Below are 27,465 nucleotides of genomic sequence, written 5' to 3'. Positions count from 1 at the left end.
TTTTACAGTGATTCGTGAAGGCCGCTTCACTGGTCCATATTAGGCTGACTTGTACACTAAGTTGTATCATGTTATGTTGAAGTACAGGGGGCTTTTTACAGTGATTCGTGAAGGCCGCTTCACTGGTCCATATTAGGCTGACTTGTACACTAAGTTGTATCATGTTATGTTGAAGTATAGGGGGCTTTTTACAGTGATTCATGAAGGCCGCTTCACTGGTCCATATGAGGCGCCCAGGCTCCTAATATGGACCATTTGTGAATTTTTCTGTATTCAATTTTTGCTGAATGTCTATGAAAGCTATTTCACTCTAATTAGGCCCAATGGTTAATCTAAGAGAGAAGGACTGCCAAACACAAAATGAAACTTCTTCGCAAGAAAACAAGCTAGTTATCAGCATGAAACAAAAAGTGGTCCATATTAGGGGCCCTTCCCCTACTAAGACTCGCCGATTACTCAGGCAAGTCAAAATATACAGTCAATACAAAAGTGAACAGAGAACTTCAACAAGATCAAACTATCGACAAAACTGGTCAAAACATTTGAAACACTGAACGCAAAACCATAACACAAGGAACGTGTTTCTTTCATTGAAACCTAAAAATGCTCGGGATAACAGAATATTCCATTCAGATCTAGAATCAATCTGAATCTCTCTCTCTCTATTCATGAAACATGAAACCCCATTCTGAAGCCCCCCTCTCTCTTTCTCTCTCATTGACACCATGGAAAACCAATTTTAAGCTCTCTCTCTTTCTCTCAGGGACATGGACAACCATCTCTCTCTCTCTCTCTCTCTCTCGGGGACATGGAAAACAATTCTGAATCTCGCTCGCTCTCTTTTGTTTTATCAGGGACATGAAAAAACATTCTGTAGTTCTGTCTTTCTCTCTGTTCGGGACTTGGAAAACAAACAAAATTCCTCTCCATCACAGCACAAAACAGACACATGTTTGTTTCATAAACGAGTCATAGCTATTCCCTCGTGCTTTACACATCTGAAATGACGTAAATGTAACGATGACGTCAGTTAAATGACGTCATACGCTAAACTCGACGAAGCAGACGTAAAAAATACCCAGTGCTTTGAGCTTACCGTGTTTTTCTCTCGAAAGAATAAAATGTATTTGCACTTCACGTTATCACGAGAGGTATTTTCACGCACACGCAACCCCCCCCATCCGCACACAGACACACACAAACACTCCTAAAATATCCTTCCCAGACTACGATGCCTACACTAAACGTGTATGTGAAAGATGGGCGAGTATCACGCAGTGTGACGGTGTTACTGGTGCAGTCTCTGTACGTGTCTCTTCAAATGGCCTGACCAAGTGAAAGCAGAGGGACAGTGCGGACACTTGTACGGTTTCTCTCCTGTGTGGGTCCGACGATGCTGTATCAAGGTGCCGGACAGGGCAAAAGATTTCCCACAGTCGCTACACACGTAGGGTTTTTCACCGGTGTGGATCCTCTTGTGTCTTTGTAAGGTAAAAGTCACAGAGAAAGCAGCGCCACAGACATCACAGACGTGGGGCTTGTCACGTGCATGGACTGACCTGATGTGTGACTGTAAGTTACTTGACTGATCAAACGCAGCGTCACAGTGTGGACACTTGTAAGGTTTCTCACCAGTGTGGATCACCTTGTGTTTCTTCAAGTCACTAGTCTGATTGAAAGCCTTCCTGCACACGTCACACACAAAAGGTTTCTCACCGGTGTGGATCCTCTTGTGTGTCTCCAAGTTACCAGCCCGAGTAAAAGCCTTCCTGCACACGTCACACACAAAAGGCTTCTCACCGGTGTGGATCATCTTGTGTTTCTTCAAGCTACCAGCCTGAGTAAAAGCCTTATTGCACACGTCACACACATGCCGCCTGCCCGTGTCTTTGTTGTGTCCGCCTTTCCTGTCACCATGGTTACCAACAATACCGTTAGGCCTGCAGGACTCGCGAGGTACAGACAGCAGTTTCTCGCCGTGTGCAGAAGCCATGTGAATTCTCAGACTAATGAACTGAACAAAGGCAGCATTGCAGCGCTGACACACATTGGGTCTGTCCTGTGATAACAGCGAGGACGATGCAGCAGCTTTCTGTCTATCTGACGAACTGCTTGGAGTCGCCTGATGTCCCGGTGGTTCTTTCTTGGTTAGGGCAGGCGTCTGAAACAAATATAAGTGTTTGTATTTTCTAACCTACAATGTAGGGGAAGGGCTCCTAATATGGACCGGCTCCTAATATGGACCACCACAAACTAACGGCGCTAGAGCGCTCAAAAAAGTTTTATTCGCTGTATTCACCCTCTCTGGATAACTTGCACATGTCAAAACAGTTGCAGAAACAGAAATCTCAAAACCGTTAGGCTTTTTCTCTTTTTTCACTTTTGGCAGCGTTCACTCTAAATTTGCCGCCTAAAACGGACTCGTTTCTGTCTACAGCCAAAGCTTTTATCAAACAAAAATGGCTATATATGACAGCTAAAACCGTATTTGTTACATTTTAGCAGTGTTGACCCCGAGTTTCTACTGCAAACAAAAAATAATAGCAACATCTCAAAGTATGTGCGAGTCCCCTAATATGGACCACCTTCAACAAATCGAAGAAAATAAAAGCTAAAGGCTATTTTCATTAATTCATTAAGAAGCTTGCTGGTAATAACCTATAACTAGCCCTCGAGATTTAAAAAAAATGCAACGAAAAGTCTTCTTTCCGTGGAAGTTGATAATTTCACTTATTTTCACTCTGTTTTTGATAAGCTTCTTTAGTTTCCTGCTGTGTTTCAAATAATGCTCTCATCAACCCAAAACAGATAAATCTAGAGCATATTTTAATTAGGCTGACTTGTGCACTAAGTTGTATCATGTTATTTTGAAATATAGGGGGCTTTTTACAGTGATTCGTGAAGGCCGCTTCACTGGTCCATATTAGGCGCCCAGGCTCCTAATATGGACCCTTTGTGATTTTTTCTGTATTTAATTTTTGCTGAATGTGTATCAAAGCTATTTTACTCAAATTAGGCCTAACGGTTAACATAAGAAAGAAGGACTACCAAACACAAAATGAAACTTCTTTGCAAGAAAACAAGCTATTTATCAGCATGAAACAAAATGTGGTCCATATTAGGAGCCCTTACCCTATAACAATGTGCCTTCACGCGTGCAGGGATGCGTTTACTGGAATTGTCCGCTAGTTTACCGATCTAATACCAGGGTCCCCACTGGTTTTTAGAAACAAAATTCCATGACTTTTCCATGACTTTCCATGAGCCTCAATAACATTTTCCATGACTAGATCCACAGGTCGCCATTTCCGAACACGCAAAGATTTTACGTCTTGTCACTGCCAGTTTTGACACTGGCTTGCTTTGCACTGAATTTGAGTCAGTTTATACGCAGTGTCTCTTCGACAAGCAAGGCAAGCATTTGCTATGCAGTCAGATTATCGGTAATGTTTGCTGGTCCTGTCATTTCAAAGGTTGATTTTTTTTCTTTCTTATTTTTGTTAAATTCCATGACTTTCCATGACTTGAATTGGAATTCCATGACTTTCCAGGCCTGGAAAATTAAAAATCAAATTCCATGACTTTCCAGGTTTTCCATGACCTGTGGGAACCCTGTAATACGAAATACCGCAAACAAAACCGGCAAACGGCCAGCGGCGTACCGGAAATTTTTAAATAAGAAATATAACGGAAGCACACAATTTTTCGACTTAGTTTGACTACTAAATGAGGCAGAGCGCTATTTTAAGCTCTGAATGAACTAAGGGACATATATTGATTGCTTTTATTAGGCCTATGAATAAGTAAAAGTTACACCTTCGTTCTTCCTTGGTATCACGCCAAAACAGGGTCAATGAATATGATGAGGCTACGTTACTAACAGCCATTGTGTTTTCAGCGTAGCAATAGGGTCCGATATTTAGACGAGACAAGTATAATGCCGACGAGTCGAAGACGAGTCGCATTATACCCATGCGAGTCTAAATGTCGGACCCTATTGCTACGCTGAAAATACAATAGCAATTATATAGCTGTTCTGACCTTGATTTGTTGTTCCAAACTTACAAAATGACAGTTTTTGCGTCGATGCGTTGAACTTGATCTCAGGTTTTGATAGCAGACGCCGTTTCTTATGCGCATTAGTTTTGCGCAGGCGCCACACTGACTTTGGAAAAAAACTCGATTTGACAACACAGCTCTAAAACAGCTTTTTATTAGTTCATTCGTATACAACAAAAAGAAGTTTCAGTTTTTTAAATTTTGAACAAGACTACTTATGAAGAAGACCAAAACACAACATCAACGGAAAACTAGAAACAACTGAAGAACTAGGATGCAACCAGGGGAGGAGAAGAGAACAGCTAATCCGTACAATGCGAGCAGACGGCAGCGAAGATTTCAGTTTGGGTGAATGGCATTTATACTTGTCTCGTCATGAAGCGAATTGTTCAACCTCAGTTATAAACGACTACATGGATGTTAGTGCCATGGGTTGTACATCAATACGTCATAGGGGAAGTGGGGTATTTAGTGTGGAGTTACGAGATAAGAAAGTCGGCCATTTTTGCAAATACAGTAAAACCTGAGTCTAGCGGACCCTTGTTGTAACGGCCACCTGCTACATACGGACAGTTTATCATGGCACGAACACGATTTCAACAATAACTAACCTTTAACGGGCGGACACCTGCCACTTACGGACGCGGACACGATTTTTCGGACCGTAGGAAGTGTAAACACTGTCACAAACGGACACAACGTACATAAAAACGCAACTTCGAAAACTCGACTGTTATGCAGACAGTGCTCGGCAGCCGTAGCCGTAGCACAAATGGTTGTTGATTGGTTGTCCTGTCCCTTTTCTGACCAATCAGTGGCTTGTTTAGATGGAGACCCACTTTCGCTCACTCACTTTCGCTTTTCCGCATTGTGGATACAGTCACAATCAAAAGCAACAGTAGACTACTGTGTTTGAAAATGGAATCTCCAGCAGGAAAAAGAAAAGCGTTGACTTTAGAGCAGCGTGTCGCTGCCTTGAAAAAACTAGATAGCGGCCAATCATGCCAAGATGTGGCGAAGGAGATGGGATGTGGTAAAACACAGATCGCGAGGATCAAATCGGAAAAAGAAGACGTGATGATCTCTCTCTCTTTGTAAGCAATCGTTCGAAGGAAACAATAGTTAACACAGCTAAATTTTTGTTCCATGCATTTATGCTGAGACTAGAAAAACTGAATGAAACAAGAGCTGACCCAATTTGGTCGAGACACACTGCGGAATTTCCCGTTGAATGACTGATGAAGAGTCAGCTATTTTTAGCTTTGTGACGTCCGACTTGCGTAAGTTTGATGCACAGTGTGTGTAGGGAACGGGGTAGGTGGGGGGATGTTGTTGTTGTTGTTGTTGTTGTTTGCTACATGTATCATTTGTTTACTCACATTTTCAGTGAGTCTCATGTTCAATCCAATAAATACATACTACAGGACTGACAAAAAGTGTCTTGTTCATTTTACGTGCTCTTTGTAAAATATTGCCCCGGCCCCTCCACCTGTGAAGAAGGGACACCTGTCTAATAGGGACACTATTACCATTCCCCAAGGGTGTCCGTTAGAGACAGGTTTTACTGTATTGGCAAAAATGGCCGACTTCCGTAGCATTATGCTTTGATGATCGGAAGAGACCATCCAATCACAGCCCCCGAATTCCCCCACGTGTCCATCAGAATAGCTATATATCATCATATTAATTTATTGACAAGTCTCGACGAGATACCACGCGATCCCATGGATGAATCGGAGGTGTAACGTATGATCCCATGAACCATTAAAGGTAAAGTGCTTCTCACTTCCAGGTGCACGAAACCCCCCGGGCTTTCAACAAGCCTCAGACATTTATCTTTATGAAATGATAACAGTTTCATTAACCTTCTTGTAAGGAGTCGAAAACTGCAATTTCTTTACGAATCAATTTTTATCATTGCTCGGGCAGGATAACGTTAGCTTTGATCTGACTCACATCAGGTCCCGCACCTGAATTAATTACGTCAAAAGCCTACATTGAAGTCTATTAGTCTCGACGAGAAGGATAATTAAATCTTTACATCTTGGGCAATTTACAGAAAGGCAATTGTAAAACATGGTATTTGATTCAAGTTTGGCATTCTGCACATAGCTTTTAGCCCCAGAACGTGATCATGGGGCATGTTAATTGCATTTTGGTGGGAGATGTGTGAACTGATACATCGCATAACGTTTCGTTTGGCTGGCAACACTAAAGGTATGTGTAGTCATCTGTGGGATAGTTGTGTAAATATTTTGGGGTTCTAGTTAGGGTTGAGGGTTTATTCTTATCTGCGACGAAAAGACAAATGGTTGCTTCAGCAATACTTTGAGCTGCACTGCATTCTTTAAAGGTAATCTTCTTTTTGAAATGTTTTCACAACGTACTGTACAGTAAATTCATGACGACAAAATAGTCATCCCAAGACAGGTACTATATACTTTGTAAGTCGTCTGCTACGGATTTAGCTCTGGAGCCTGAAACAAACGGGATGTAGAAGCTTTCAATCGCCCCTTCATTGACCAGCAACAAGGCACAATCCGCACTCATGTTGGCGTTGTTCCTTGTTTCTTCGTTTCACTTTTGTTGTCAACGCTGGGTCATATGTCATCGATTCCTTCAAGTTTTTTTCTTTTCCCCTATTTTCGCAGCTGCACAGAATATTGCTCATCAGGGCAAAGGTCAAAGTTATTAGACTACTTGGCAATATTGTGCTGAATTTGCTCTCTAAAATAACAGAGACACAGAAAGAAGATCATGGGATGTATGGCATATCTATCAGGTACCAGGGATTTAGCGTAGCTCCAACTTACTCTTGTTGCACATGACCAATGCATTAAGACCGCGTACTTCCTTTTCTTTATCAAATCTTAGTTTGACTAGTTTCCGTTGGAGATCGACCATTCATACCAAACGCCAAGATTTGTATGTGTGAAAAACACAGGTTCACAAAATGCATGCATACCTACAGCCTGCGAGTTTCAAAGAAATGTAAATGATTACCGTGTTTTCTATATCAAATAAGACGCCAAGACGCCTTTCTGTTGCATTCTCGCCTATTGCCAAATCAAACTTACCCGTTGAGGTTTGATTTCAGTCAGAACACATAAAGTGTCCGATTGACTTTCAGTTTTTAGCTTTTCTGTTGAAATGAGCGTGAGCCTTTTTAATTTTTAAGGCCCAGTGCGCTGAGCAATAACACAATCCGTATTATGTAAAAACAAGAAGGGCAAAGCCCATACGACTCACATGCTTGACCTTGACCTTCAGGGTCAAGGTCAAATAACTAAACCTAGCAATGACATCATACACTAAGAACTGCTTTACACATTTTTCCTACCAAAATACATGTGACCTTGACCCAAGGTCAAGGTCATCCAAGGTCATGCAACACAAAGCTGTTAATTCAAGACATAGGAAGTACAATGGTGCTTATTGGCTCTTTCTACCATGAGATATGGTCACTTTTAGTGGTTCACTACCTTATTTTGGTCACATTTCATAAGGGTCAAAGTGACCTTGACCTTGATCATATGTGACCAAATGTGTCTCATGATGAAAGCATAACATGTGCCCCACATAATTTTTAAGTTTGAAACAGTTATCTTCCATAGTTCAGGGTCAAGGTCACTTCAAAATATGTATACAATCCAACTTTGAAGAGCTCCAGTGACCTTGACGCAAGGTAAACCAAACTGGTATCAAAAGATGGGGCTTACTTTGCCCTATATATCATATATAGGTGAGGTATTGCATCTCAAAAACTTCAGAGAAAATGGGAAAAATGTGAAAAATAGCTGTTTTTTAGACAACATTTATGGCCCCTGCGACCTTGACCTTGAAGCAAGGTCAAGATGCTATGTATGTTTTTGGGGCCTTGTCATCATTCACCATCTTGCCAAATTTGGTACTGATATACTGAATAGTGTCCAAGAAATATCCAACGTTAAAGTTTTCGGACGGACGGACGGACGGACGACTCGGGTGAGTACATAGACTCACTTTTGCTTCGCATGTGAGTCAAAAAACCGGCATACCATGACAAATCTGGTAGTCATGTAATACCTTTTTCACTTTCTTCCGCTTCTTCCCACTGCTCTTCTTGTCATCGGAGTCAGTAAATCCGATGTCGCTGGTAGCAATGTCGGAGAACGTCAGACTGTCGAATGCGGACTGTTCTTGCTTGGGCTCTGCTGCAAAGTAACAGATATGAATAAATAATACGTCATAAATGAAGTAGACCCCTGAAAGAGACAGTTCAATTTCAAATGAAATTAAATGGGCAGTCTTGATCCTTCTTTAGGCTACTTCTTCAGAACTGAAGCGGGTACTGTCTGAGAACGAGTTGTGGTTAGTACCGGAGTTTGTCTTTACAAACTGCTATCAGAACAGACAATGTGATGCGGCCAAGAACATCTAGAGCTTGCAGCTGGTGTGACAAACCCGTTTAGTGTCAGAAGGTTGAATGGTGAGTTGGTTGTTAGATTTGTGAGCTGAATATATAAAAGTGAATGTTTTTGTTTTTCCAATTTTCTGTCGTTTGTTATAATCGTCATTGTCACAACTTATAACCATCATCTCTCACCGCAGCCGACGTCAAGAAGCTCAGAGACTTAACAATAAAGTAGCCGCCATTGTGGACACAGCACAGGACCGTTTAAACTGTAACCGTGACGGCCCCCTTATCAGTTCCACAGTGGTCTTGGCGCGAGACTATAATCCACGATACTTATTACTAACCGGATGGAGCGACAGGTGGTTGCCCTTTAGGCTTGTCCTCGTCCTCTCGTATGATGCCCAGTTCCTTGGCGTACTCTCTGCCGTACCACACCAGGATCTCTGTACCAGGCTGTGGACACAGCGTCATTTACATCAGACATCGTTTAGATCTACGACGCAATACCGACGCAATAGAAACAACTACATCAACACTACCACATAATCGACCCTTACTATCTGCTGACCTGACGCGAGCAAGTCTCGATATTCAGGCTCAGGACACAACCGCTTGAAACATCACCTGTACAAAACACTCCACATCGGCAAAACGAAGCAGTGCCCCTGCGGGACTGGCAACCAGACAACTACGACAAACCCAGGGAGAAGAGCTGTCCAGACCCCATCCCAGGGACCGCCAAGCTCCACGACAGTCTAGAGGACCTGCAGCACACTGCCACCTTCACCCTAGAGACTGGAGTGTTCATCTGACCAACGACAAGGAGGAGAAACCGCGGACATGGTGTGTCAGAAAGCTGTCTGGAAAGTGGATCCAGGAAGCAGCCGATCGTTACAGTATCACACATTTTACCTCATACTCGAAGAACAGCGGGTTTTGTTTTTTACAAGCCTCCATCAGCAGATATATTCGAAATGCCCATGCTACTGAACGTTCGCGCACGCGCACGTACACACACACACACCTCACCCCCCCACACACACACATAAACACGCGTACCGGTATTAGAGTATGAGCCCTGTAGTAGATTTCCCCACAATGTTGGTAAGCCGTCACGTTCTGTTCGGGTGTGCTACAAGCACAGTTGACGTATCTCATCCAGTTGGCTGTCTTGCAGTCTTTGGCGTCCACAAAGTGACTCGACCTGTCGTCACTGGAGAGCTGTAGACAGTATTGTTTCCATTGAAAAGCCAGCACTCGATACTACCATCATTACAACACAGTCATACTGAAGTGACTCGACCTGTCGTCACTGGAAAGCTGTAGACAGTATTGTTTTCATTGAAAAGCCAGCACTCGATACTACTATCATTATAACATACTGAAGTGACTCGACCTGTTATCACTGGAGAGCTGTAGACAGTATTGTTTTCATTGAAAAGCCAGCACTCGATACTACCATCATTACAACATACTGAAGTGACTCGACATGTCGTCACTGGAGAGCTGTAGACAGTATTGTTTTTATTGAAAAGCCAGCACTCGATACTACCATCATTACAACATACTGAAGTGACTCGACCTGTCGTCACTGGAAAGCTGTAGACAGTATTGTTTTCATTGAAAAGCCAGCACTCGATACTACCATCATTAGAACATACTGAAGTGACTCGACCTGTCGTCACTGGAGAACTGTAGACAGTATTGTTTTCATTGAAAAGCCAGCACTCGATACTACTATCATTACAACATACTGAAGTGACGAATACTAATGGACAGCACCTCATTATGGTTCCAACAGAAAATGAAGCATTAAGTACACCGCCTTTCGCACGACAAGAGGAGCAAACTCTCGATCCGCTCTACGGTTGGAGAGTGCAAGGGGAGGGAGGCCAGCAGATGGGGATGGTAAACGCATTCTTATACATGAGTTGTTCTTCAGTACTGGTGACAGAAAGGGGGAAAAGTGGTCAAAATTCAAATCTCTAGTTGGCTCACGAAGTGTAGCCTATGCGATCGTAACTTTGTCTGTCTGTGCGTTTGTGCGTGTGTGTGTGCGTGTGTGTGTGTGTTTGTGCGTGTGTATGTCTGTGGTAGAAACTTTAACATTTCCGAGTCTATGTGTGAGTGGTTATCCAAGACTATGGATAAAGCTCGCATAAGATTACGTCACGGTCAAAAGTGTTTGACGTCAATTAATGCATCATGACGGCATTCCTCCCTGTAGTCTTTCTCTCTCGCGTGGTGTGTGTGGTCTCGGTCATTGTTATTTTGAGCGGGCCGAGACTATTTGGCAGTCGTGTCCCTGAAAGTAGGCTACATGCAGACAGACAGATCTAGATCTAGTGTCTCTCTTTCTTGCACAGTGTCACCTAAGCTTACTGTGTGTGTGGGTGTGTATGTGTGACGGAGTGATTGAGTTTGTGTTACTGTTTGTCTATTTCTTACGTGAGCCTTGAAGGCTTCGCCTCTTGTTTTGATTTTGAAATATTGCTTTTCATAAAGCAGAAATACTGTAGTATCTGTTGTACATAAGAAAAATTCACTGGTTCACATGGTTCCTACATAATCTAACTTTTAAAGCTGGTTCTTGTGTGTCTGTGTGTATGTTTGTATGATGACGATAGGACCCAAAACGGCTGCACGGACTGAGACAGGAATTGCAGAGAATGTTCTTTGCCACTCGAGTCGTGTCATAAGGTACTTTTGGAATAGCAAATTTGAAAGGATTCTTCAAAAAACGGCGGAAAACATTATATACCCTGTGAGCTATCGAGGATCCTCCCCGTCTGGGCTGTCGAAACATGGTCTTGTTAAAAGACGTTTTCAAATGCGGTTAACGGGGAGATACACTCGAAGCACATTTAGCGAAGTTATGTTGCCAAATCATCTACGATCAACATTTCACTACACGGATCGATGCACACAGTCGAAATAGATGTGACTTTCACACGACCGAAGACTACTTACTAGCAGACTAGCAGACGACAAGATCTAAATATTTAGATCAGTGTAAGAGCAATCCGTTGAAGAACAGTTACTCCGCTTATTCGTCTTCAGTTAAGCTTATTTCCCCTGCCATAAGTTTCCTTGCAGATCTGCAGTCGCGTAGTGAAATGAACTAGTGTCATCGGAAGATTCTTCTCAGTCAATGATAAAGCACAGTAAGTTCTATGCTGACAAAAGTCACTTTCGGACAACACGACGATTGACTTAATTTATGAGCCCAAAGGTAACAATATCGACAAGAATGTACGCATTTGACATTAAATGAAACATTCATAGACAGTTTCCAACTCACCAGATCTGCCAAAGAGCCGTCATTCGTGAAAAAAACGATGATTTTAATCAGACAGGTATCGGAAACAAGCCTTGGTCACCTGCGTTATTCCTTCCAAGGCGACGTGACGGCGCCACATTTGTTTGTTTATGGCTGTTTATCGCGAAACAACACAGTTGAAATTTGTGTGTAAAATACCACAAATTTGTGGTGAATCAGTTCGTCATCTGCGTTTCGATTGTAATTAAGTCAGATTGGAGTTACTTTGAATCGAAGGCGAGGGTAACCTGCGTTATTTGTGGGACATCGTGAACAAATTTGATTGCAATATTTTATACAGAAAGTAAATTTCAATGATTCTGGCTCAGACTTGTAGATCTGTTATGCAGTGTGTTGGTAGTGTATCTGCTTTTCTGCTATGAAGCTCATTTGGAGTGATACGCTGATCGAAGTGGGGTACCCTATGTGGGACATCAGCCGTATGCAGATTACGCCTCAGAACACTCTCGCATTTCACAAAGACAACAATAATTTGCAACATTTCAAGAACTGCATCAGTTTTATTAGATACTATTTCAACAACAACAGCACAAACACGACTATTATCAACAACACAGAACGGGAGGTAAGTCTTCAAAGACGCACCAAGTGTGCGTTCCCGTTTTTGGACGCCATTTTTGCTGGCATTTTCACAGTAAATCTTAATATTTCCATATTTATTGAATGATTTTGGTATTTTCTTTGATTGTGCCGATTCTCCTATCTCTCTGGCATGTACTGGGTGCTTTGTGACCAGTTTCTCCCCTAGACTGTATTGAAAAATGCGTCCGTGTGAGCTGACCCCCACTTGTGACCAGTAGCAAAGAACAACTCCCATGTAACAGGGGTATGGACTACAGCAATGTTTTTGTCAATGAGAGGTGAATTCAAAGATTAGTTTTTCGTCTACTCAAAAGTGAATTCATTTGTTTTGAGCAAAATGTGAGTGTAACATCACAGTTCCGAGACCACACTTACCCTAAACAATCATGTTTTTCACGTAATGATTCTTTTAGAAACGTCAAAACGGTTACACCTCTGATAGATATTTGAGATTGTTTACAAAACAAAGAATAAATAACACAAGATGATCTTTCGTATAACATTCATGCCAACAAATATCGGAATTAACTACTCACCCAAAGCGTTGTATCTCATTCTCAGTTTGTGGAACTAGCTAGATATAGACGCAGGGTGAAATGTGTGCTGGTAGATTGTTTCTATTCAGAGGTTTTGAACCTGTGACATCATACCAAAGACTACTTAAAACAAATGAGCTAAAAAAATGATCGTTGAAAGATAAATGTTGGAAACCCAACTCGTATTAAATTAAATCTGTTCAAATTCTAGATAATGACGAAGTGACGAGTCAGTGTAAGTTTTACCTGCCAGCAGTACCCCGAGGTATGCGCTATGTCCGGGTCGGAGACACTGCGACCTTCGTACGGACCGAACCTGGATCGCAGAGGGAAGAACTTGGTGGCGAACACACCCAGTCCCGCGTTAGGGATCCCTGACTCTTTCACCTCCAGGCCTGGGGGGAGGGTCTTCAAGGCTCGATTAGGATCTCTCCGTTTCTTGACGGGTACCTGCACATGAAAATCTCCACTCGTCCAACACTGGTCGCCTAGTTGGGAAAGTACGAGGAAGCCTTACTGGCATACTCCAGTGAATTCCTCACATCTTCCAAACTAGTGTGTGAACCGGCTCTCTTCTGTAACTGACACACCATTACTGTTTAGTCAATTCTTGTCTGTGCTGTGATCCAAACATTTGACAAGGATGTCACTTGCAGCTGTCCTAAACCATCACTCATACATGTCAGAAATATTGAATAACGACTGGTTATTTTATTTTGACAGAAATATCGTTGTGTCTAGATCTGTTTTCTGTTGGTTGACTGAAAACAGAAATTACCTGGATTTGTTCATTTTGTGTTGTTTTCGTATGTATTTGTGATGATGGTATTATTTTATCTCAGCAAGTAGATCAAAGCATAGTCTGCATTCGGCGATAATGAGCATTCAATGAGCAAGGTTACCATGTCCTGTTCATGTTGTAGTGTTGCGTGCATGTCGGATGATGACACGATTTTCATCTGTGTGAGACTGAGTATAAAGAAATAGCATTTATTCAGCGATAAATTGAACACTGACTTGTGCGTCTTCCACGTGGAGAAGAGGTCCATGTACTGGACAGTCTCCTTCGTGTTCCTGGTTGCATTCCTCACAGTCTGCACGAAAAATGATTAGGACATTATTTCATGACAAGAGTATTTGGGACTTTCTGAGCTGCTGTTCTAAACACAATTTCTGACCTCTTTAGTTCTGGATAAAAAAAATCACAGCTGAAGAGAAAATGCACTTTCATGTACAATTCGTTTCAAGCACTATAAATGTACACAGTATCACAAAGTCATTCTATTGTTTTCTCTATCGGTTTCCTATCCAAACAAATGCCCAGCTATTATTAGTAGTTCAAACTTTAATGACAAATGTCTAGCGAAATAAGAGTCACAATAACAACAACATCAGTCAAAATACCCGTGTGACTTGGAATAATAGGCCGTGAAAAGTAGGATATGCGCCGAAATGGCTGCGATCTGCTGGTCGATGTGAATGCGTGATGTATTGTGTAAAACAAATCCATTCCATCTCACACGGCATAAATAGATCCCTGCGCCTTGAGTCCGAGTCTGGAGATACGCGCGCGATATAAGACTTCATATATCAGTAAATTGTTGGCGTGAATACCAAGTCTGTGTTTGACATCTAGTGTGCTTAACATATGAATGAACTATTTCAAATATGCCCTTGCAACGTTTCCTTTCAAAACCATGTGCAGTAAATACCACACTATAAAAGTAGTAATGACGCAGACATACTCACAGAGGAACTCATCGTCGTTCGGCACTTCCAACTTCATGTAGTTGGTCTCTTTCCTTGTCCTCAAGCTGTAGCAATGTGGCTCCTCTTTTGTTTTTTCATGTTTCTGTCGTTTGGTTTTCTTCTCCTGGCTGGCCGTGTCCTAAAACAACAATCACACTGAAGACTGACAAATAGAAACGCATCATAAGACAGGTATAACTATCTGGGTTCCAAATGCGTATAACTTATAACGGGCCTTTCTTTAGTAGCCTAAACTCTCTTTCTTACGCCCCCCCCCCCCCACCCACACACGGAGGCTCCACAGTGGAGGGGGGGGGGGGGGGGGGGGGCCTGGTAGGTTTGGTGTCTCCTTCAGCCAAAATCGTGTGCAAAAGATGATTCAGGAAACTGACTTAGAATACACCGATTATTTTCTAAAAGGACTATGATGTTACACACATCAACAGCAGTGTTGTTTCCAGGGCTCGTTCTTCGGTCATTGCCGCTTTCAATGTTGATCTGACGCATTGGTCTCACCACTGGGTCTTTGACCATTACATGGGTTTGACATGTAGGGCATCTTCTGACTATCAGATTTCTTACCAAGCAGATAAAGCCAGAGTATTCATTTTGGACTCAAATACATTTTTAATCCAGGTCCAACTGACCTTTTTTCCTATCAGGCTGGGAACATAACCAATGAATGTTGATGCGTGAATCTGTATTCAGTACCTTCTGGGTGTTGCCTAGCAGTGGGTCTCCGTTGGGCACTGGTGTCTGCACTGCTAGTTTTGGCGGACGAAATGGAGGACACTGCGGTTTTGTTCCTGTTAATGATAAAAAAAAACCAAGAAGGGCAAAGCCCATACGACTCACATGCTTGACCTTGACATGACCTTGACCTTCAGGGTCAAGGTCAAATAACTAAACCTAGCAATGACATACACTAAGAACTGCTTTACACATTTTCCTACCAAAATACATGTGACCTTGACCCATGGTCAAGGTCATCCAAGGTCATGCAACACAAAGCTGTTAATTCAAGACATAGGAAGTACAATGGTGCTTATTGGCTCTTTCTACCATGAGATATGGTCACTTTTAGTGGTTCACTACCTTATTTTGGTCACATTTCATAAGGGTCAAAGTGACCTTGACCATATGTGACCAAATGTGTCTCATGATGAAAGCATAACATGTGCCCCACATAATTTTTAAGTTTGAAACAGTTATCTTCCATAGTTCAGGGTCAAGGTCACTTCAAAATATGTATACAATCCAACTTTGAAGAGCTCCTGTGACCTTGACCTTGAAGCAAGGTCAACCAAACTGGTATCAAAAGATGGGGCTTACTTTGCCCTATATATCATATACAGGTGAGGTATTCAATCTCAAAAACTTCAGAGAAAATGGGAAAAATAGCTGTTTTTTAGACAACATTTATGGCCCCCTTTTTTTTTTTTTTTTTTTTTTTTTTAAGGATGAGAAGAGTTCAGTAATAACATCTCTGCTCAAAAACCAAGATTCAGCTTCAATGTGGAGATGGAGGTTTATCGCCACAACAAGAAGATACAAAGTCTACAGAAGTAAAAAAAAAATCTTCCAACCTGTGTAAATAAGCATGTAAACCACCACAGATTTTTTTATTTTAATTTTTTTGTTTTTTTCCTTTTTTATTTATTTTTTTTATTATTATGAAACACGAAGTTTCATTTCATTTTCAAACATGAGTGTTAAATTTACGGGAGTACCGTATCTAAATTTGCTAATGCACATTTTAGCAATAAGAACTAAATGGTTAATGATATCTAGACATACGTTGCCTGCATTTTCAACACAAACAACCCCAAGTAGTACAGATTTTGCGTTAAGTTTAACACGTACACCAGTTTTATCTAGTATAGTGTTTTCGACGTGTTTCCATAAAGGCTTAACTTTACTACAATCATAGAAAAAATGTTCGATGTAGTCTCTTTCGTGTGTGCAGTATGGACAATATTCACTGTCAGACAGTCCCATTTTTTGTAGAAGAATGTTTGTGGGATAGATGTTGTGAACAATTTTCCAGTGCAATTCTCGTAGTCTTGATTCTTTTGTTGCGTTTTTTGCTATAGACCAGCATGTTTCATTGACGTCAAAATTAAATGTATTTTTCCAAAATAAAACAGAACAGGGAGTGGAATACTTCGTCTTTACAATAAATTGCCTAATCAGGTTTGCAGTCATATGGTTCGTACCGTTAAAGGTTAAATAGTGTTGTTCGTTAATATCAGATGTCACAAACTCTGGGTTGTTTCTCAAGTATCTGGAGACAGCGGCTCTAACGACCAAGTATTCCAGATAGAGATTTGGCGAGGGCCCTAAAATTTCATTTACCATTTCAAATGGCATAATAGCATTGTTGTGCAACACATCATTCACATATGTAAACCCTTTCTGAGCCCATTTCTGATAATAAATAGCCTGATTCTGGTAGACTATACCACTATTATTCCAAAGACACGTTATTTTTAACGATCCATGCCATGGAGTTTTACTATAATCTAGCCATGTCGAGGCAACACGTTGCCAAAAAACAGACTTAATCTGATGAAAGCCTTTGAATTTTTTTGTTCCTATAGTAGTACTAAAACAAGCTAAGTTCCTTCCAAAAGATTGAAAAGTTCTTCTTGGTATCCATGTCCACGTGCCATTCACATCCTTACTCGACAGTTTAATAAACCATTGACACAGGAATGAGTCTTGCATCACCTTGATATCTATCATATTTACCCCGCCCTGGTCTGTGTTACTGTTGACTACTACCCTTTTCACCTTTTCAAATGCTTTCTTATTACAGTCCCGTTTCCTCCACAAAAACCTATACAGTAGAGTGTTGATTTCTTTCAGCACCTTATCTGGCAAGCAGATGGACTGTAACACATACACAAACTGTGATAACAAAAAACTCTTAATTACGCAGATTTTTCCGAGAATACCCAGATTTCGTTTTTCCCAGTTTAGAATTATTCTTTTAACTTTAGCGATTTTTTCTTGCCAGTTCATCTCAATTTCGGGTGCGCTTTTAGCGTTTGAGAAGTAAATTCCTAAGATTTTTATCTGGTTTACACGTTTAAAGCCAAAATCATCCATGTTTTCATTTCTTTTGGAACCAATCAACATCATTTCGGACTTGTGCATGTTTAACTTAAGACATGATATTAAAGTAAATTGCTCCAGTATTTCCAAAACACAGTTAATGTCTTCTTCGTCTCTTAGAAACATGGTGATGTCATCAGCATATAACAATACTTTTAATATGTTGTCTGCTACGTTTAGCCCTTTTAGCTCTACACTCTGTCTAAAACGAATCGCTAGAAGTTCTACACCGATCACGAAGGCCAGAGGTGAGAAAGGACACCCCTGACGAATCCCGGAATTCACTTCAAAGTCTTCGGAAAGCCACCCGTTATAGCCAATACAACTTCTTGTATTAGCAAAAAGAACTTGGACCCACTGAACAAAGTCTAGACCGAAGCCTAGCCTTCTAAAGGCACTAAGCATGTATTTTTTGGAAATAGAGTCAAAAGCAGCCTGAAAATCGAGTGCTAATAGTACACCAGGTTTTTCTTTAAGTCTGAAATATTCAATTACATCATCAATTGTTCTTATATGAGTACTAACGTTCCGACCTTTTATATAACCCGACTGGTCCTCGTGTACAACGCTATCTATAACAGTACATAGTCGATTCGCTAAACATTTTGCTAACACTTTGTAATCTGCATTTGTCAGTGAAATTGGCCTCCAGTTTGAGAGTTTGTCTTTCGGGAGGTTTTTCCCTTTATGAATAAGGGTTAACACAGCCGCCGTTTGTGAGTGCGACAAGTGACCGTTTTGAAACGACGCATTATAGGAGTGAACAACAAGGCCCTTTAGCTTGACCCAGAAAAATTTCAGAAATTCAGTTGTAAGACCGTCAGTGCCAGGAGATGAGCCGTTATTTAACTTACTTAGCGCCCTAGAGGCCTCTTCAACACTTATTTCACCTTCACAAACTTTCTTCTCCTCCTCTGTCAGACGAGGGGTTTCACAATTTTGCAAAAAAGAATTTGTATCGTTATCAATGTTGATGCTATTGTCACTGTACGCATATTTGTTTTCAAAGTAGTGTTTTTGAGCCTGCAGTATGTCAAACTGATCGACTAATACATCGCCATTATCAAGCTTGATGCTGGGAAACAATTTTGCACTGGCTCGAGATTTTTCAAGGTTTAAAAAGTACTTTGTATTTTTTTCCCCTTCATCAATCCATTTCATTCTAGATCGTGTTTGGGCACTTTTTAAGCGTTCATGCTCAAAGACTTCCAGTTGAAACTTCAGTGCCTCGCGATTACGAAGCAGATTTTCATCAAGCGGTTGTTTGGCAAGTGATGATTCACACTGTGCCAGTTTATCTTGTAAGTGCAAATACTTGTTTTTCTTTAAAACTGCCAGGTTTTTGCTGTACTGAATAGTTTCGTCCCTTATCTCTAACTTAAGTAATTCCCACCGGTTCTCAGCACTCTCTGGTGTGTCTGTGCGAAGGGAAGAGTCAATAAGGTTATTCATTCTTTCTACAAATACACTGTCCTTTAACAAGGCGTTGTTGAACTTCCAGAAGCCGGGACCTCTGGTCACTTCGGAACATTTTAAAGACACAAGCACCCCCCTGTGATCAGAGGAGGGAACAGAGTAAATCTCCGTTTCCAACACACTGTCCATTGCAGCATCGTTCAAAAACACGTAGTCGAGTCTTCTTGCAGTTAGTTTGCCGTTGCTGATTCTTGACCAGGAGAATTCCTTGCATAGAGGGTTTAGCACCCGCCACGCGTCACATAGATCGCACTCAGTAACAAAGTCGTTGAAAAGTTTAACGAGTGCTGGCGAGTGATTTTCGCCTGCGATGATGTCTAATTTATTGTCCATCACTGCGTTAAAGTCACCGCAGACTACTTTAAGATCACAACCACAATCACTAATTGTTTCTGAAAGAGAAGTCAGAAAATGTTTAGTGTCAGCTAAGTTACACGGGGCGTACACATTGAAGATAGCCATTTCTTTAGTGCCAATGTTAACTTTTACCATCAGAATTCTATCAGAAATTATTTCTGTGGACCATGCATGGGGAAAGTTTTTTCTCACCAGTATTACCTGGCCTCTACTATGACGAGTACCAGCACAGTACACAACCTCACCACCCCATTCTTTCTTCCACTGCTCTGCATCTTCGGGCATTATGTACGACTCTTGCACACATACAATGTCATATTTCTTTTCCTTTAACATTCTGAATATCTTTTTGCGTTTTAATGTATTCCGGAGTCCTCTAACATTTAAGGAGAACGCTTTGACACCATCTGCCATCGCTGGAGTGAGATAGTGTAAATACTAATAAAACAACTGGTGAAATCGCCGAGCCGTAGTACGTAAGTCCGTAAGCCAAAGCCGGGCCGTCGTCGTTGGGTCAGTCGGTCAGTTAGTCGGTCGGTCAGCCTTTCTCCTGGCCTTCTTCATTGTGAGAGGCCACCTTCGCCATCTTCGTCGGTGTTCCTAGCGGGCTACCAGAACGGTCCCGCTTGGGAGTGAAGGAGCGACTTCTGCTCTGGGTGCGAGCGCGGTTTCCAAGACGCCCGCGGTCAGTTGTGTGAGATATTGAGTTTCTGCTTTGTTCGCTGTTGTTACCCGCAGCCGCGGACAGCTGTTCTGGCTTCTGCTGGTCTCCTGAGGCGGAACCAGAGTTGACGTCAAGATCACAACATGGGTCGCCACTCTTGTGGCCCGTTTTTTTGCATGATCTACACACCACGTCCCCCTGACACATGGAGACATGGTGACCCGTCTCCAGACACTTTGAACAGATCACGGTCTTTTTCTGGTTTTGTTCGCGGTGATACACTTTGGCAGTGAAGAAACTGACTTTGAGTGTTTTCTCTAGTGGGGTGTTTGGTGTGGAAATGAACACAAATCTTCTCCCCGTGAGAAACCGGGTTAGTTTTCCATCAACGTCTCTGGCCCTTTCTTGTTTGATGGCTGATCGGAGTTCTACTCCAACCCTGATGAGGGCAGTTTCGATTTCAGAATCGGCCACAGATATAGGAATGTCGTCCACCCAAACTTTCGTCGAAGGTTTCTCTTCTCCAGTTTCGTTGCGCAAGATGAAGGGGTTATAAGTGCCTGCGACTTGCAGAGAGACCCCTCTGAGGGAAAGTCCCTTGACCAAAAGAGTGTTACGAGCCTCAGTGGAGGCAGGGTAGATTCTCCATAGACCTTTGATGTTTTGAGCACCGAGGACCGTCTCGCGCCCAGAGACCCTTTCTGCCGCGACACAAATATCGATGCATTTAGGTCGATCACTGTCACCATTTGGAATAGCACTGTTTTTTATAAAAACTGGCAGTACTTGCGATGCCATGGTTGCACCACACAGGAGTCCACAATCAAAGAAAGAAAACGAAATATCCTGTCCAGAAAATCTGCTGTGGTAGGCCAAAGGCCAAAGCCCTTGTCAAAATTCAAACACCTGCGACGAGGCCTATAACACAGGTAAGGCTTAGCCACAAAACACAACAGTCATTGAACACAGCTCACGGCAAAGCAGAGCATCGACACTTGCGACCGTCTCCGCCGAGAGTTCAGCTGCGAATTTATGGCCCCTGCGACCTTGACGCAAGGTCAAAATGCTATGTATGTTTTTTGGGCCTTGTCATCATACACCATCTTGCCAAATTTGGTACTGATAGACTGAATAGTGTCCAAGAAATATCCAACGTTAAAGTTTTCCGGACGGACGGACGGACGACTCGGGTGAGTACATAGACTCACTTTTGCTTCGCATGTGAGTCAAACATTACAAGAAAAGCAAATATGCTTACACGACTCACCTTCGTCATGTTCCATTACAATGGAACCCTCCCTTTTATGACCCCCCCCCCCCCCCCCAGTAGAAGACTTCCCCCTCTTGCCCCCCCCCCCCCCCCCCCTGGACGACCCTACCCGATAGAAGATGACACCCCTGTTAAGACCCCCAATAAGACCCTCCACCTTTTCAAATACCAGATTTTCAACAGCATTCCTTTGTCCACTCACCTGCACCTGAGTATCTTACCATACTAAAAGTAAAACAAAGACTCAAAGATGTTAATGTCCTTATATCAACAAGGAAACTTGCCTCGCAGTGTCAGGCGGTTTAAAACAGTGTGATGGGGACGATAGAAACATACTGGTGGACAGTGTGATGGGGACGATAGAAACATACAGGTGGACAGTGTGATGGGGACGATAGAAACATGCAGGTGGCCAGTGTGATGGGGACGATAGAAACATACAGGTGGCCAGTGTGATGGGGACGATAGAAACATACAGGTGGACAGTGTGATGGGGACGATAGAAACATACAGGTGGACAGTGTGATGGGGACGATAGAAACATACAGGTGGACAGTGTGATGGGGACGATAGAAACAAGCAGGTGGACAGTGTGATGGGGACGATAGAAACATACAGGTGGACAGTGTGATGGGGACGATAGAAACATACAGGTGGACAGTGTGATGGGGACGATAGAAACATACAGGTGGACAGTGTGATGGGGACGATAGAAACATACAGGTGGACAGTGTGATGGGGACGATGGAAACATAAAGGTGGACAGTGTGATGGGGACGATAGAAACATACATGTGGACAGTGTGATGGGGATGATAGAAACATACAGGTGGACAGTGTGATGAGGACGATAGAAACATAAAGGTGGACAGTGTGATGGGGACGATAGAAACATGCAGGTGGACAGTGTGATGGGGACGATAGAAACATGCAGGTGGCCAGTGTGATGGGGACGATAGAAACATGCATGTGGACAGTGTGATGGGGACGATAGAAACATAAAGGTGGACAGTGTGATGGGGACGATAGAAACATGCAGGTGGACAGTGTGATAGGGACGATAGAAACATGCAGGTGGACAGTGTGATGGGGACGATAGAAACATGCAGGTGGACAGTGTGATGGGGACGATAGAAACATACAGGTGGACAGTGTGATGGGGACGATAGAAACATGCAGGTGGACAGTGTGATGGGGACGATAGAAACATGCAGGTGGACAGTGTGATGGGGACGATAGAAACATGCAGGTGGACAGTGTGATGGGGACGATAGAAACATGCAGGTGGACAGTGTGATGGGGACGATAGAAACATGCAGGTGGACAGTGTGATGGGGACGATAGAAACATGCAGGTGGACAGTGTGATGGGGACGATAGAAACATGCAGGTGGACAGTGTGATGGGGACGATAGAAACATGCAGGTGGACAGTGTGATGGGGACGATAGAAACATGCAGGTGGACAGTGTGATGGGGACGATAGAAACATGCAGGTGGACAGTGTGATGGGGACGATAGAAACATGCAGGTGGACAGTGCGATGGGGACGATAGAAACATAAAGGTGGACAGTGTGATGGGGACGATAGAAACATGCAGGTGGACAGTGTGATGGGGACGATAGAAACATACATGTGGACAGTGTGATGGGGACGATAGAAACATAAAGGTGGACAGTGTGATGGGGACGATAGAAACATGAAGGTGGACAGTGTGATGGGGACGATAGAAACATACATGTGGACAGTGTGATGGGGACGATAGAAACATACAGGTGGACAGTGTGATGGGGACGATAGAAACATACAGGTGGACAGTGTGATGGGGACGATAGAAACATGCAGGTGGACAGTGTGATAGGGACGATAGAAACATGCAGGTGGACAGTGTGATGGGGACGATAGAAACATGCAGGTGGACAGTGTGATGGGGACGATAGAAACATGAAGGTGGACAGTGTGATGGGGACGATAGAAACATGCAGGTGGACAGTGTGATGGGGACGATAGAAACATACAGGTGGACAGTGTGATGGGGACGATAGAAACATGCAGGTGGACAGTGTGATAGGGACGATAGAAACATGCAGGTGGACAGTGTGATGGGGACGATAGAAACATACAGGTGGACAGTGTGATGGGGACGATAGAAACATGCAGGTGGACAGTGTGATGGGGACGCTAGAAACATGCTGGTGGACAGTGTGATGGGGACGATAGAAACATGCAGGTGGACAGTGTGATGGGGACGCTAGAAACATGCTGGTGGACAGTGTGATGGGGACGATAGAAACATGCAGGGGACAGTGTGATGGGGACGATAGAAACATAAAGGTGGGCATTGCTCTCACACGGCCGTCCCAGTGAGAAGTTGTGTACTCTAACACAGTGTCGCTCCCAAGCCATGGAAAGCTTTTAAACCACCTTTACCCTTCATCCCTTTGAAACTGATAAAGTGATACTACTTGTAACTATCACTAAACAAAGAGTGACAATTCGGACAACTCAATGGCAAATTCAGTGAGCAGGCTTACGTTTAGCTCGTGGACGCCAATCGTCGTCAGACTCAGAATCAGATGACTTCACCGCTCTTTTGCTTATTCCCCAGTTAGGTTTCATGAAGTCAGGTTTCTGGGCTGGCAAGCCTGAAGCACAAACATGGATATTAGTGTGTGTAGTACAAATAAAATACCGTATTTATAACTCTTAAAGGGACAGTGCAGGGGTCACAGGGGTCACATCATTGCTGAAGCAACGATTTGTCATTCTGTCACAGTTTACGACATAAAAATTCAAAAGGTTGTCACAACTTTCTCACAGATACCATCACATACCTTTAGTGTTGTCAGCCAAACGAAACTGTATGCGGTTTGCCAGTTCGCATAGATCTCTCGCCAAAATGTAACTTTTTAACGTTTCCCGTGAAGACGTTCTGGGGCTCAAGGCTGTGTGCGGTATGCCAAAATGGACCCACATACCATATTTTACAAATTGCTTACGTAATCACACACAATGTCTTGACCTAAAGTACCCTAAACAGAAAGAAATCTCCCTCTCGCCGAGACTAATAGACTTCCATTTCGGCTTTTGACGTAATCAGCTTCACGTGCGGGACCTGATGTGAACCTGGCCGAGGGCGACTCTTACCTGCTCGGAGGCAGTCCACAATTAATTCGTAACAAAATTGCAGTTTTTGACTCCTTGCAAAAGTCAATGAAACTTGTATTTGTTCAAACAGATAGCTGCCTGACGCATGACTGAAAGCCCTAGGGGCTCCGCGCACCTGGTCCAGTAACTTTAAGTCATAGATAGCTGGTAATTGTAAACTGCCACAATTCTTCAATTGAGCTGATAATTTATCAGTTATTTTCATTTGAATATCAACTAGCTATCAGTAACTGGCTGCTTCAGATCAATGAAAAATAGATCGCTGCTTCAGATCAATGAAAAATAGATCGCTGCTTCAGATCAATGAAAAATAGATCGCTGCTTCAGACCAATGAAAAATAGATCGCTGCTTCAGATCAATAAAAAGTAGATCGCTGCTTCAGATCAATGAAAATTAGATCGCTGCTTCAGACCAATGAAAAATAGATCGCTGCTTCACATCAATGATAAATAGATCGCTGCTTCAGGTCAATGAAAAATAGATCGCTGTTTCAGACCATGGAAAAACAGATCACTTCTTCAGATCAATGAAAAATAGATCGCTGCTTCAGATCAATGAAAAATAGATCGCTGCTTCAGAACAATGAAAAATAGATCGCTGCACAAGAACTAACTCACCATAGCGTAGCATCATCTGGTAATTGAGCCTCATGTTTTTGAAGCGTAGTTTCTCCAAATCACACATGGTCTCATACTGCTCCTTTGAGAAGAACTCTTCAATAGACTCTGGTAGATTGAGCTTGTCGTAATCTTCTTTTTTCTTCATAAAACAAAGATAGAGACACATTCACGTCACTGTACATTTCTATTCCAATTCGTGTTTTGAATACAATGGTTGCATTGGTTGTTGGTTTTAACGACCCTCAACCTGTTAGAATATGCAGGCCTGATGCAAGTTTCTTTTCTACGGCTTCCTCATGGTCGTGTCACTGTCAGGGTTCAAAACAATTTTAAGTTAGGTTTACCACAGTAAAAACCAAGTCGCGTAAGGCGAAAATACAACAATTAGTCAAGTAGCTGTCGAACTCACAGAATGAAACTGAACGCAATGCAATTTTTCAGCAAGACCGTATACTCGTAGCATCGTCAGTCCACCGCTCATGGCAAAGGCAGTGAAATTGACAAGAAGAGCGGTTTAGTAGTTGCGCTGAGAAGGTTAGCACGCTTTTCTGTACCTCTCTTCGTTTTACCTTCCTGTTTTTGGAATCAGGAACCGACAAGGAATAAGATGAAAGTGTTTTTAAATTGCTTTCGACAATTTAATTTTGATAATAATTTTTATATTTTTAATTTTCAGAGCTTGTTTTTAATCTAAATATAACATATTTATATGTTTTTGGAATCAGAAAATGATGGAGAATAAGATGATCGTAAATTTGAATCGTTTTATAAAAAAAATATTTTTTTTACAATTTTCCGATTTTTAATGACCAAAGTCATTAATTAATTTTTAAGCCACCAAGCTGAAATGCAATACCGAAGTCCGGGCTTCGTCGAAGACTACTTGACGAAAATTTCAACCAATTTGACAGTGCCGCCTCAACTTTCACGAAAAACCGGATATGACACGTTCGGGGATATCAATCCCAGGAACTCTCATGGAAAATTTCATAAAGATCGGTCCAGTAGTTTGGTCTGAATCGCTCTACACGCACGCACGCACGCACACACACACATACACCACGACCCTCGTTTCGATTCCCCCTCTATGTTAAAACATTTTTTTTGTTTTGTATTTGCCAAGCACATCATCGTGGGGCTTTTAATCCATAACATGCATCCGTCTACAATGTATCTTCATTCATCCTTCAACATGTATAATGAATATGTAAATGGCAAGTATACAAGACATACAACATTAGGACCTAACCGACAGACGGACATATAACATACCGTTCACTTAAGTATGGCCGGAGCATAACATCACATGCAGATTCCAATACTGATAAAAAAAAAAGAGAGAGAGAGAGAGAGAGAGAGAGAGAGAGAGAGAGAGAGAGAGAGAGAGAGAGAGAGAGAGAGAGAGAGAGAGAGAGAGAGGGGGGTAATGATGGTGGTGGTATCATTTATAATGTATACTCTTTAGTAATAATGCAAATAATAGATTCTTTTTGAACTTCCACCCTACAATAGTCAAAAGTCACTAAAATACAAGACACCCCTACTCCCATAAGATTGGACAGGATGACAGACAGGTAAGAGGATAAGTGAAGCAGACAGACATAAGACATACACACACACTCTTGCCTAAAATCTCATAAAAACCTACAATTTTAAACTGTACAAAAAGTTAAGCTGAAATGGACACTTCGCCTTGGTCACATTTAGTCAAAACTTGACTAAATGTAAAAAGAACACACACACACACACACACACACACACACACACACACACACACACAGCCACACACACCACAAATAAAATGATTTTGATACTCACAAACTGTAGTGGATTCATTGTAAATTATGTTTATGGTGTCCTGTTTCCTCAAACTGGAATGTGGTTTATGTTTGAGTTCCTAAATGAAATAAAACAATACGCCCGTTCAATTTGATCCGAGTGGAGAAGGAATTCTAGTTTACGGGACAATCTTGAAAAGTAGACCCAGGCCAAGGGTTACTATAAATATTAAATAATAACAAGAGGCGAAGCCATCAAGGCTCACGTAAGAAATCGACAAACAGTAACACAAACTCAATCACTCCGTCACACATACACACATACACACACACACACACACACACACACACACA

General features: G+C 42.3%; 1 protein-coding gene across 1 annotated transcript; it reads right to left on the bottom strand.

Moving 5' to 3' along the window:
- Positions 1-790: 790 nt before the first annotated feature.
- Positions 791-25,478, bottom strand: LOC138946800 (histone-lysine N-methyltransferase PRDM9-like). Its single transcript, XM_070318202.1, has 11 exons — positions 25,331-25,478; positions 24,079-24,189; positions 15,374-15,468; positions 14,663-14,801; positions 13,931-14,007; positions 13,160-13,363; positions 10,784-10,791; positions 9,515-9,668; positions 8,823-8,908; positions 8,125-8,353; positions 791-2,161 (listed from the first exon to the last, which is right to left on the bottom strand). The coding sequence occupies exons 1-11, from the start codon at positions 25,476-25,478 to the stop codon at positions 1,289-1,291; spliced, it is 2,124 nt and encodes a 707-aa protein (XP_070174303.1). The 3' UTR covers positions 791-1,288.
- Between the last annotated feature and the right edge of the window lie 1,987 nt (positions 25,479-27,465).

The sequence above is a fragment of the Littorina saxatilis genome, linkage group LG14 (assembly GCF_037325665.1).
Source record: "Littorina saxatilis isolate snail1 linkage group LG14, US_GU_Lsax_2.0, whole genome shotgun sequence".
In the NCBI taxonomy this organism is placed as follows: domain Eukaryota; kingdom Metazoa; phylum Mollusca; class Gastropoda; order Littorinimorpha; family Littorinidae; genus Littorina; species Littorina saxatilis.
This window is presented reverse-complemented; position numbering and strand designations above follow the sequence as displayed.